At 44.2% G+C, this 12,362-nt stretch overlaps 1 protein-coding gene across 5 annotated transcripts in view; it reads right to left on the bottom strand.

The window, feature by feature from the left end:
- Positions 1 to 288: 288 nt before the first annotated feature.
- LMX1B (LIM homeobox transcription factor 1 beta) overlaps positions 289 to 12,362 on the bottom strand; it is a 102,060-nt gene continuing 89,986 nt past the window's right edge. For 2 of the 5 annotated variants that reach the window (XM_026685739.2, XM_026685738.2), the window contains exon 8: positions 289 to 7,330. In XM_026685739.2, the coding sequence (XP_026541524.1) occupies positions 7,173 to 7,330 (158 nt within the window). In that variant the 3' untranslated portion in view covers positions 289 to 7,172. The remainder of the gene's footprint in view (positions 7,331 to 12,362) is intronic. The other 3 variants (XR_015745436.1, XR_015745435.1, XR_015745434.1) reach the window with 3 other exon arrangements.

Consider the following 12,362-nt stretch of genomic DNA (forward strand, 5'->3'; position numbering starts at 1 on the left):
GCCACCTTACTGGGATCTGCTTGCATACTCCGCCAATACATCACGCAGTCCTAAACACTTGGGAAGGGTTCGACTAGTGATTTGTGATATGAAACCCAGCATGGTTATCTCGTTTGCCGTGTATACTGTCATAATAATAATATATAGATACTTGGTTGATACCTAGGATGATGGCAGCAACTCATATCAACCATCGGTGCCAGTCAATGATTATTTGTGATACATTTCTAAATGTTCGGTTGACTGAGTTTCATGTTTAATGAATAAAATAATAATAATAATAATCCATTTCATTTACAGGTTGCTTTTATTTACAAATATACTGAAGTATAACCTTCCACTCATTCAGTCCCGTGTGCACGCCCACACACTCCCACGTAAGGAAAAACAAATACGTGAAGTTTGAGAATCACATTGCTTGAGCTGTCCGAGAAGAAACCAAAACGGGTCCAACACCATCAGCTGTGGCCACGTGGACATGAAAAGAACAAAACCCCAACAACACAACTAATAAATAATTTAAGAAATGGCAAGTCATTAAATTAAGAAGGCAGAAAAACAAGGCTAGGGGCCGGTGGCAAAAAACCCCCAACAAATAAAAATTTAAAAAAAAGGCCAGGGAGCGTCAGAATGAGATATTAAGGATGATTTTTATCGTCATCATTGTCATCGGTATTTTTACAAGTTAAACAAACCAGGAACAGCTACAAAATACTACATTTTGCTAACATAAATATAGAATATATAAATATACAGAGGATACAACTGGATGTGGTGAAACAGAAACAGGGGAAGGGAAGGGAGGAAAGTGACTTGGGGAGGAACATAAAATAAAAAATAAAAATAAAGAATACCCAATAGGGAATCTTTTGGGGAGTGAGCCACTTGGACAGAAATCCAACGGAAGCATTCACTGAGGATGAGATCGGGCGGGGCAGTTTAGCAAAGGGTTTGATTTCTCCTTGCTTCTCTTGCAGCTTAAAATTTGGGGCGGGGGCCCCTGAAGTTGAAAACCTGGAAGTGACCTATCTTGCTGGCCAGCTGGTGGAAGAATCAAGAAAGCGAAGGAGAATCAACAAATGGAGCGTTTTGTCAGCACTCCCTGGTGCCTTGTAGCCACACAGATCAACGTCGGGTGGTGCCCCCAGGAACCAAATCTCTCCCCCCCCACAACTACCACCTCGTTCCCTAATCTAGTCCCCTGGGGTAACTACTCCTGGTTGAACAAAGCTAATTCTAGAATTTCTGGTGCGATTTTCTGCCAGTGCTGGTTTTCCCCTTCCTTGAACGCCCAAGAGACAAATTCAACCTGGTGGAAAAGACGACGGTGGAAGAGAACAGTCGCTAAAGAGGAAGATCGCCAAGAAAAGGGGGTTCGGTATAGAAATGAATCAAAATCGATTCAAGAGGACATGAAAAACACCCCAAGGGGCATTTCGAAAGGGAGTGCTCCAATACTGTATAACTGCTTGTTGGGTGAAGTAAAAAAAACACAACACATTTGTGTAGGCAATCATACACACACAACACTCCCCCCCAACACACCATAAATCAAATGACTTTTGTGCAGTGTCTCATCCACTTGCCCTGGGTCACCATGGTAAGGAATACAGGTAGTCCTCAAGTTATGACCGCAACTAAGCCCCAAATTTTCATTGTTAAGTGAGAGATCGGTTAGGTGCGTTTTGCCCGGTTTTACGACCTTTATTCCCCAGTTGTTAAGCGAATCACCACCGTTGTTAAGCTAATCACACGGTTGTTAAGTGAATCTGGCTTCCCCATTGAGTTTGCTGGTCAGACGGGGACACTGCAACTGTCATAAGTACATGCCGGTTGCCAAGCTTCTGAATTTTGATCACGTGACTCCAGGGATGCTTCAAAGGTCGCAACTGTGAAATATGGTCCTAAGTCGCTTTTTTTCCGGTGCCGTTGTAACTCTGAATGGTCACTAAATGAACTATTGCAAGTGGAGGACTACCTGTACAAGGAGAGGCTGAGTAAATCAGATATAAAAAGAGAAAACATTTTGATCAGAGTGGATCAAAATGGGTTTCCTGGAACGATTTATTGAAGGGGTCGCACTCAGTTGAGATCACTTTGCGGGCCAATTAACTCTCCCATTATTGTAGTGTTTTTATCAACGTAGGCAATATATCAATAACTTCTTGGCGGTGGTTATTTTTCGTTCAGCTGAAATTTGGTGGGATGCAAGATAGCTCCGGTCTCCAAGTGGGAGAAAAATGGCTTATCCATCTTTTAAGATTTTGGCAAGTTTTCCCCCCCCAAGATTTGTTGAATGCAGACTTCTGAGGTGTCTACTAGCAATCTCCTAAGTAGGTAGATCTGTGAGGTATACAGGCAACCCTCAGCTAACAACCACCATCAAGCCCAAGCTCAAGAATTGATGTTGCTAAGTGAGACATGTACTGAGTTTTGTCCCGTTTTATGACTTTTCTTGCCACGGTTGTTAAGTGAATCTGGCTTCCCTACTGACTTTGCAGTGGCCACGGAGAATATCCAAGTGGCGTAAATATTACATTAATACCGTGTTTCCCTGAAAATACGACCTACCCTGAAAGTAAGTCCCCAAAATAAGCCCTAATTAAGATCCTGCCCACTCCAGGGTGCACGGGTAAAAATTAAGCTAGGGTGGGGATGGTGGGGGGTGGAGCTGCCCTACTACTTACCTTTGGGCAGGTGTAGCCGGGCCTCGCACACCCCAAAACCTCCCTTGCTGGGCCATTTTATTCCGGATCGATCTGGAGCTCTGTTATCAGAAGGCAGAAGCCTTCAGGAAAACCTTGCCGGCCACAGAAGAAGAAGTTCCTGAAGGTCTCTAAACGTGACAAGGAGGCTGGGTGGTGGTGGGGCGACACGTGCAAGTGAGGTGAGTCAGAGGATGACATTCCTTGAAAATAAGACCCGGTGCAGGGTCTTATTTTCAGGGAAGCACGGCAGCGTTACTGAATAGATTAACCACGTCTTTGGAAATAGCAAAATTCCTCATCGTCTCAACATCCCCTCTGAAATAAGCGAGGTACGTTCATTTTAGAAGATGTTCTAAGGACAATTCCTTCCTTCCACCTCCCTTTATCAACTCCACTATAGGCACAGCAGCCTAATAAATCATACTTTTTTCATATTATTGTAAATACGCCTCATTACCATTTTCAGCTCGTTCTTTGCTTATTGGATCTAACGCGATTTAAATACGGGAAAGATGTGGATCTGTGTGCCTGTGTTTTGTAGGGAGAGAAAAGCAGTGCACAAACAAATGGCTTGCAATGGCCACCTGACATCCCACACAGGTTGTCATTCCACGTACTTCAACCCAAATTTGTCCACGAAGGTTTTATGCAGACATGCCCACCTGTTTGGCTCTCTTGTCTGCTTGACTTATCCAATGGCATTCTCTCCCGAGAATGCAAGAGTAAGCCTCAAGTCAAGAGGAGGTCAAGAGCCTGATTTCAACCCTTTGACCCTGAAGTCCCAGGTTAAAACCACACAACCAGCAGATTCCTGAGAGCAATCATCCATGCCACAAATAAGAGTGACATTTATCTCAGCCAGGGTACCAGGGGAAAGGAAAAACAAGTTTGAATAGCTTTGCTAGTGTCAACTTGGCCTTTGAATCTGCTGTTATTCTTGGAGGAATGGGACAAGTTACCATGACCAACTCACTTCAGGACAATTTAACAATCCAATTTAATTGTTTAAAATAAATTTAAAAACATATTTCAATTTTTGTCATTTGTATTTCATTTCATCCCTCCTTTTTCATCCTTTCTTGAGTGAGTCTATTCCACCATTTCTTTCGTATTAGTGTAACTCTTGTCCTGCAGTGAGTTGGCCGCACCAAGTTGGCCATGGTTGAGTTGGCCATGGCAGATTTTACTGATGTTGGATGGGAAGGATTACTGTTGGTCACAATTTGGAGGACAACTATCTCTATGGAAAAGCCAGAAGGTCTTTCCTAAGTTCTCCACCTTCTCACATTTGTGGAGGTCCAGAAGATGGAACTTGGAACATCTGCAACAAGGGGAATGGCATCCATGTGAGATCAAGACATTCATGCCATGAAGGTGGTCGAACAACTAGTGTGTTGCAAGCTAAGGTGGGCAAGTTATGTAACCACTCAGCTGCCAGGGGATTTGGTTTCAAAAGGATGTGGTATTTCTTTTGTCAAAGAGGGTCTTGCTTTGGGATTTTATTTCATTTTTAAAAACAACAACAGCCGCCAATCTCTTACCTGAAGTCATTTAAGAAGGCAGTTGATGTAGGCAGCAATTTCAAGACACTGGAAAAAGATGTACATTTTCACACATTGTTAACTTCTGGAATGCATTAATACGATCGTGGGGGGGGCGAGAGACTAATTTAGATGCTTATAGGGAGAGGTGCCTGTGGGTGACAGCCTTACCATGGATCACTGGATCTGACAGGCGATAATAAGGATCCGATCAGATCTAATAGGAGTTGGAATCCAGTAGGGACAACTGGTCCTTCTACCCAAAGTTGCTTTGTGCTTGGCCTTCAAATTATGAGAAATAAATATTGAAAAGACCTAAAGGAACTTAACTCAGATAGTCTTCAACTTCTGACCAAAATTGGGACAGGAGCTTCCCTTGTTAAGTGAGGCGATCGATAAGTGAGTCAGGCCCAATTTTACCATCTATTTTGTCGTGGCCGTTAAGCAAATTGTCTGGTTGTTCAGCTAATCTGGCTTCCGCCACTCATTTTGCTTTCTGGAAGCTGCCTGGGAAAGTCACAAATGACAATCACGTGAGTCCAGGACACCGCAACAGTCATAAGTATATGCCAGTTGCCAGCACCCAAATTTTGCTCATGGGATTGTCAGGATGCTGGGATGGTCGTAAGTGCAAGGGCCTGTTGTCACTTTCCCCAGCCCTGTTATAGCTTTGAACAGTCATTAAACAAAAGGTGGTTAAGTCAAGAACTACCTGTAAATCTTATTCCTGGAATTCTTCTGCTTTCAAAAACGTGTGGCTAGCATCAATCTAACATGACCCTAAAAGAAGAGACAATCAGTAAGAGGATCATGGCTTATATAGATCTCCTCTAACTTGAGCACTGAACTTGCCAACAAATACTCAACCTAAGTCTCTAAGTCAGTTTTCCCCAACTTTGAGATTTCCGGGTCTTGATTCCCAAAATTTTCAGCAATGGCTATGAAATTTCAGCAATAAAACTCAGTTTTACCTTAATTCAGCCTTTCTCAAATCTGGATACTATTAAGGTTTCTGGAATCCAACACTCAACAATGGCTGCTCTAATTGGAGTATCCTAAGGAATTAAACTCCACACATCTCGACAGCCTCCAGATTGACAAAGTCTGATCAACTCGAGAGGTGTGTACCTTGGTGAAGCGAACCCTTACTTTGACAACTTGTTTTATGAACATAGAAAACATTTTATCAAAGTTCTGCAGAACTTGGGGGCCATCTAGTCTACCCCCAATACATTCCCAGGGTAGCTCAGCAGATGCTTCTAGAAGTCCGTAAGCAGGAGATGAGGTCAAGAGTTGTCTCCAATATATGTTTCCCCAAAATGGATAATGAAAAATGTAATAAAAACCAACCATGAAATTTGAGGGCAATCATACCTGATGGGAGCTTGGCTGAACTACCTGAGGTTGATGGGATATGTAGACCAAAACATCTGGAACTCAGTAACGGAAAGAAAGGACTCAGAGCAGGAGTCCAACATCCTTCTCAAGGGCCCCATGTTGGCTTACCCTCTGACCTAACTAGTCACCAAACGTGGAATCCCCGTGGCATTTCTGAGTGGCAAGCATCATAAAAAAAGTGTTTCACATCTTTGCATCTGCCAAGGTTTAATTTCGACTAGCAGCTGGGGAATAACAGCGCTGCTTTGGAATAAGTGCCCATCATGAGTAAAGCTAGACAGAATGCCATCACGGCTTGCCTTTTGCAATTACACGATGGATAAGTGGAGGTGGGGGAGGAAAGGGGTTTCTTCTAACCCCATCGAGGGGGGAAAAGATCCAAACCATAGTCGGCTCTAATTAACGTGTCCCGAAGCAAGGATCTGTAGGGTATCGCTGTCAAATCGGCATAAACAAATGGGAATCACCAACAGATGACTGCCAATCAAAGCTAAGAGAGCTAGAGGTTATGTGGAGACATGAAATTTGGCACTGAATTCCTTCACCATTTTTTTTTTAAGTTTTAATACACTCAGAATGGCGAACAACCTGAAATAAAATTGGGTGCTCCAGAATATCTCTGGCCCTACCTTTTATAAAAAATTGCTTTTCCAGGTAAAGGTTGTCATTACAGCCCATCTAACTTTGCCTCCCCGTTCAGCATCTTTTTTTGACTCTTTCTCTTCCCCTCCAAGAAATGTCATAATTATGACGACGTGGCTCGATTTCTCTTATTATTTTCCGGGTTGTTGTTTTTTCCCCACCTCCTCTCTCCTCCATTCCCACTCCCCTTATTTCCAGGCAGTGCAGCGACTATAACTTAATGGCCCCAGAGGCGGCCATATTTTTTTTTTTTTGGCGGGGTGAAGAGGGGTTCCCATTTGGTTTGATGGAGAGTAAAAGAAAGGAAAAGAAAACCCGAGGGGAAATAAGGAATGTCGCTTTAGGAATCGCAGCTCTGTCTAAAGCATTTCCGTGGCCCCGAGGGTTTTCAGTCTGTTGTAGAAGAGGAAACATGCAGAACAAAATTGGGACAGTCCTCTCCAATTTTTTTTCTTCAGCTTGGACCAACTTTGCATCGGGGGCAGCCTGCAGAAAACACTGTTGAAAGGGACCCCCAAAGCAAGGCAGGTGGGAAGGGTCTGCCTCCATCATGATGGGGTTCGAGAAGAAACTAACCACAGGAGCATCGGCATTTCCTTGGTCCAACCCTTGGCAACCTCGGTTTCTTTTTGAGAGCGATGCGTGGTCCTTTTTAGTCGTTCTGACTGAGGATTCCTTTGCCTGTCTGTTTCTCGGGGCCTTAATGCTCCTTGTCATCCCAGGTGACCAATATCAGAGTGGAGGAAAAGAAGAAAAATATGGCTGTGTGAGGTTTATTTTCTTGTTTTCAGCTGGAAAACGGGAAGGAGCTCCTCACGACATCGGTCCAGGAGAAGAAGTTCGGAAGAGCGGGGCTGGTTTCCCACCCCTGCCCAGTTCCTTTTCATGAGGCAAAGTAGGAACTCTGCATAGAATACAGCCTATCAATGGGGTTTCCTATCCTGGCTTGCATGGAGTTTACTTCCGAGGAAGCCAAGAAACAGTCACTCAAGCTCGTTAAAGACGTGTCGCTGTCGATGTCATGAAAAATGGAGTCATTTCCTGATGGAGAGAGAGAGAGAAAAAAAAAAAACAGAATATAGACCTGTTAATAGGCTGGGTTGACTGACACAGGGTGCTATAAACGTCTGAGACGATGATCCATGTATATCCCAACACTGCTTTTTCTTTTCCAAAGGCAAACAGACTTTGCTTTTTCCTTTGTGCTTCTCACCCAAGAAGTTCTGAAGAAGCTTCTTGGAGGAGGAGAAGCGAAAAGCAACTTTGGGAAAACCATGACCTGGACGACCAAGAATCTCCATAGAAATCACTCCTTATCACCCATCCCCTCCCACTTATGACAGTATGACTGAAACTTTGTCACTTGTATCCTTAAGATTTATATTGACTGTTTTCTAGTATGATTCGCTCGCCTATTTGTATCCTATGACTATTATTAAGTGTTGGACTTGATGATTCTTGACTCTTGACGGATGTATCTTTTCTTTTATGGACACTGAGAGCATTTGCACCAAAGACAAATTCCTTGTGTGTCCAATTGCACTTGGCCAATAAAGAATATTTTATTCTATATGATCCACATATGATTTCACCCATGCAAGGAATTCACACAAGCACACCCATTTCCATCAGCTTTAAACCCTTCCTGTGCAACAGAGATCTATCATGATATGGTTCTCTTTAGAAGGTTGAAGATGTCCACCATGTAAAACTTGGAATTGTGCCACCCAAGAAATGTTGGCCTTGAAGGGCAGTACAGGAGAACCCTTTCGCAATGCGCAGCAGTCTGATTGCTCGTGGGGAAACAGGCTACCAAGAATATGTCTTGAAGTCTCCTGTTCTCAGATGGACAGGAATGTGTCCTGTTTAATGAAAAGAAGGGCTAGATGTCCCAATTATGTTGGAGGTACCATTTTTTTAAAGGCTCTTCCAGGTTGAAAGGGTAGCAGTGTTCCAATGCTTGAAGGCCTACCACAAGAAGACAGGGTCAACCTACTCTCCAAAGCACCTGGAAGCAGAACAAGACGCAACGGATGGAAACTAATCAAGGAGTGAATCAACCCAGGACCTAAGGAAGGATTTCTGCGGGAGCAATCAATCAATGGAACAGCAAAAATTATGGGCACTCCATCATTGAGGGTTTTAAGAAGAGATTGGACGAGCGTTTGTCTGAAATGGTATAGAATCTCCTGCTTGTGCAGCGGGTGGACTAGAAGATCTCCAAGGTCCCTTCCAACACTGATATTCTGTTACATCTGGGAGAAGGCTGATGAGACCAATTCTTCTTGTTGTACTAACTTTACTGCTTCTCTGTCTCCATCTCTGAATTTGCATCTACACTAAACTTGAAAATGACATACTCTAGGCAAACTCAATTCATGGGATTTTGGTAACGTCAGAAATCTAGCAATATCTGGGGAGCTGGAAATACCCCTGCTTCAATTTTTGCATCACTGCAAACCTGGATTGACGTGGCCAACTTTTGGTTAAGGCCTTTACTAGCTGCAATGTAGAATTGTGGACCCAGGAGGAATTTCTGCACATGATTCCCACATCTGGATATACTTCTCTTCCAAAAAATGACCGCGAATAGCAAACTAAAGCATTGGAGAATTTTTTTTAAGAAGCCTATCTTAAATCTCCAGGGTGTTTGGTTTCTGGGAATAATAAGGACAACAATAACAATAATACTACTCAGATGCCCTGGGTGCATTTTGAGCTGTCATAATCTTTTGGAAGGCTGTGCTGTATTGATTTTCTCTGCTGAAAAAAAAAATCAGAATAATTTGCACTTGAAGAATCAGATGAAGAGGAAAAAAACAGGCCTGGCTCTTTGGTGGAGATTTTAATGGTACTAAAATAGCATCATTGGGCGGGATGTAAAAAATGGTTGGGCTCTCTGCCAGTAAATTGTTTGCTTTGCAGTCTATAACATTTCAAAACAGTTTGAAATGAGGGGGGGAGAGAGAGAGAGAAACAGAAAGAGAAAGAGAGAAAGAAAAAGAGAAGGAAAGAGACAGAAAGAGAGTGGGGGGAAAGAGAAACAGGGAGAAAGAGGGAGAACAGAGGAAGAGAAGAAGAGAGAGAAAAAGAGAGAAGAAGAGAGAGAAAGAGAAAGAGAGGAAAGAAAAAGAAAGAGAAAAAGAGAAAGAAACAGGGAGAAACAGAGGGAGAGAGAGAGAGAAAGAGAGAGAGAGGAGGAGGACCAGGAAAGATCCTTTTTTTAATCTGACACAAGCAAATAATCTGTGACAAGCCAGCTGGCAAAAGAGAAATGATCTTGCATTCCATCAGAGGAAACTGTGGCTTTGAGGAATGCCAGGATCAAAACTTGTCAGTGCCAATAAAAGTTGCCACTGGAAGGAAAATGGGGAGGGGTTGCAAGAGGGGAAACCCCCGTGTTGAGAGAGAGAGAGAGAGAGAGAGAGAGAGAAGGCCCCCCCTCCATTTTTCACCCCTTCCCCCAACGCAAACTTGGCTAGAATGCCAGGAGCGTGGCATTCTGTTGATCACCAAGGAAGAGGGTGATCTAAAACAGGCGAGGAAGTTTCCCAAAGCGAAAGAGACACAGTTGATGTCTCTCTGCCACTTGAGACAAGAGTGTCCATGGAATGAGGTGGACTACAAGTCCCATCAGCCCTAGCCGCAGCCAGGCAAGGGGCACGACTGAAAGGAGCTGATGGAGTGAATTGGGTGGAAATGGACTCCAGCAAATCCGCCTGGGTCTTTGAGGGCTGTTCCCCATCTGCAGCCTTTCCCATCGCTTGAAAAGGAAGCGGAGGAGAGAAAAGCAGAAATATTCCGCCAGCTCAGCTGAGAACTGGACGAGTTCTTTCTTTCAGCCCCGTCTACCGTCTTTTCCTTCTTTATATTGGCTACAAAGAGCTGGATGCTGAAGGACGATTCCTTGCCTCTGCTTTCCTCCCCGCTCTTCTCATTACCGCTGCTTTTTCCTCCTGGGTTGTTTCTTCGAGGTGCGTTTCGGCCGTTGTTTGTAACCTGCTCCACAAACTCATTTGTCCCCTATGTTGAAATCAGGGCGGCATGAAACATCATGCCGAGTTTGAAGCAGCAAGGAAGTTTTTTTCCCCATTCTTAGAAAACGCTGCCTAGAAGTCTGATGTGAAGCGATAAATCACGAGGACTAGATCCCTGGGTGACTCTGTTGCAACAGGGCCCACGGATTGCTTCTGGAAACTGCAGCGGTTGCAAAAGTGCAGAAGAAACCTTGCTCCATACAGCCTTTTCATTATTATTATTATCATCATCATCATCGTTGTTGTTGTTGTTGTTGTTGTTGTTGTTGTTGTTGTTGTTGGAATCTGATCTTTTATTCAAAGAAAATGCAGAAAGATTCCAGTGGTTGAGCGGCTTTAAAATGCGGGACCTCTTTGGAGATGGGAATGGCGCCGTGAGGATAGTTGACATTAAAATGAGCCATTATATCTGGATCTAGGACTCCAAACACCATCCTGCTGAAGAGAAGGACCTAGTGCTTTGATCTGTTCCAGGGACGTTAAGACCTGATGGACAAAGCTGAGCTGAACATGAAGACCTCTGAATTATTCAACGCAGCCACGCAGCCGGATCTCATGCGAGACACGACTTGATGGGTGAAGGGCAAAATAGGAATAGCAAATCCTTGCCCAGCCACAGAGGTGAACCGGGGTGTTTTTTTTTCCTATTGCCATGCCACCCATCTGGCACCCCCTCCCACCCCACCCCCTCCCACCCCCAGTTTGGGAATCTCGACATTCTACCCCCACATACCATTGTTGTGAGTGCGATAAGAGCTGTTATCAATTTGCATGCTAAAAAGCTCTGGATGCAAGCGGGTAAACCAGCTTTCTGCCAAACCACATCTGATGCCGCCTCCTCACTGATGTGGTTGTGAAAAGAGAAGCCTTTGGGATTGCTGGTCCCTACTGACCCACCCCGACTTTCTCCAGTTTCAGGCCTCCTTAAAATAAGAAGCGCATAACTAGAATAATGTGGCTGTTTAACTCTTTGTGGCTCTTTCGTACTCTGGCTTCATAATGGATGCAGAGATAAATGGAATAATAGAGTTGGAAGGGACCTTAGAGGCCTTCTAGTCCGACCCCCTTCTTGAGCAGGAGACCCTATACCATTCCAGACGAGCAGCCATCCAATCTCTTCTTAGAAGCGCCTAGTGATGGAGCGCCCACAATTTCTGAAGGCGAGGAATTCCACTGGTTAATTGTCCTCACTTCTCCTTGGTTCTAGGTGGCTTCTCTCCTTGATCGGTGTCCATCCGTTGCTTCTTGTCCTGTATGCAGGTGCTTTGGGGAATAGCTTGACTCCCTCTTCTTTGGGGGCAGCCCCTCAAATATTGGAAGACTGCCCTTGTGTCATCTCCCGATCCTTCTTTTCATTAAACTAGACACACCCAATTCCTGAAACCGTTCTTCATATATATTTTAAGCTCAAAAACAAAGCAATGGGTTTTCTCTGAGGGCAGCTGATCAACTATGGAACCCATCTGAGATCTGGTAGACCAAAGTCAACATCTAACCCTGCACAAATGTCCTTCAAAAGGTCAATTGCTGCCATCAGTAGCCCAAGGTGGAGAAGTAACTCTTCCCCACGCCCTTTGGGCTCCACTGATTCATTTATTTACGTCTCCTCTTCTTGTCTTTCTTGGCATGGGAGTTGAGAACGATGGCAATCCAAGGGAAAACAGCCTTAGGAAATGCCATTTGCCCTGAAGGCAACGGCAGGGCTCAAAACCTCTGACAGCCATCGCTGCTTCAGGAAATGAGAAAGAAGCTGATTTAATCCCCACATTTGCCAATGGGGTGTGGAGGAACAAGTGGAGGGGAGGAAGGAAGGAAGAGCAGAAGAAGCTTTCAGATCCTGTAATGCTCTCACTACCATGGACTACTCTCTAATGTGTGTTCGGATCCTTTTGGGAGAATGAAGTGGGGGGATTAAAATGAAGTCACCGATGGACACATACGTAGGATGAGTTTGATCTGTCTATTCCTAGGAGCTCTGCATTGTCACCTCGAAGCAAGGAAGCAAGACGGAAAAAATACTCTAATCGATAGGATAT

This window comes from Notechis scutatus, chromosome 15, assembly GCF_049901735.1.
Source record: "Notechis scutatus isolate UNSWTSFEM ecotype Mainland chromosome 15, rNotScu1.2, whole genome shotgun sequence".
NCBI lineage: Eukaryota > Metazoa > Chordata > Lepidosauria > Squamata > Elapidae > Notechis > Notechis scutatus.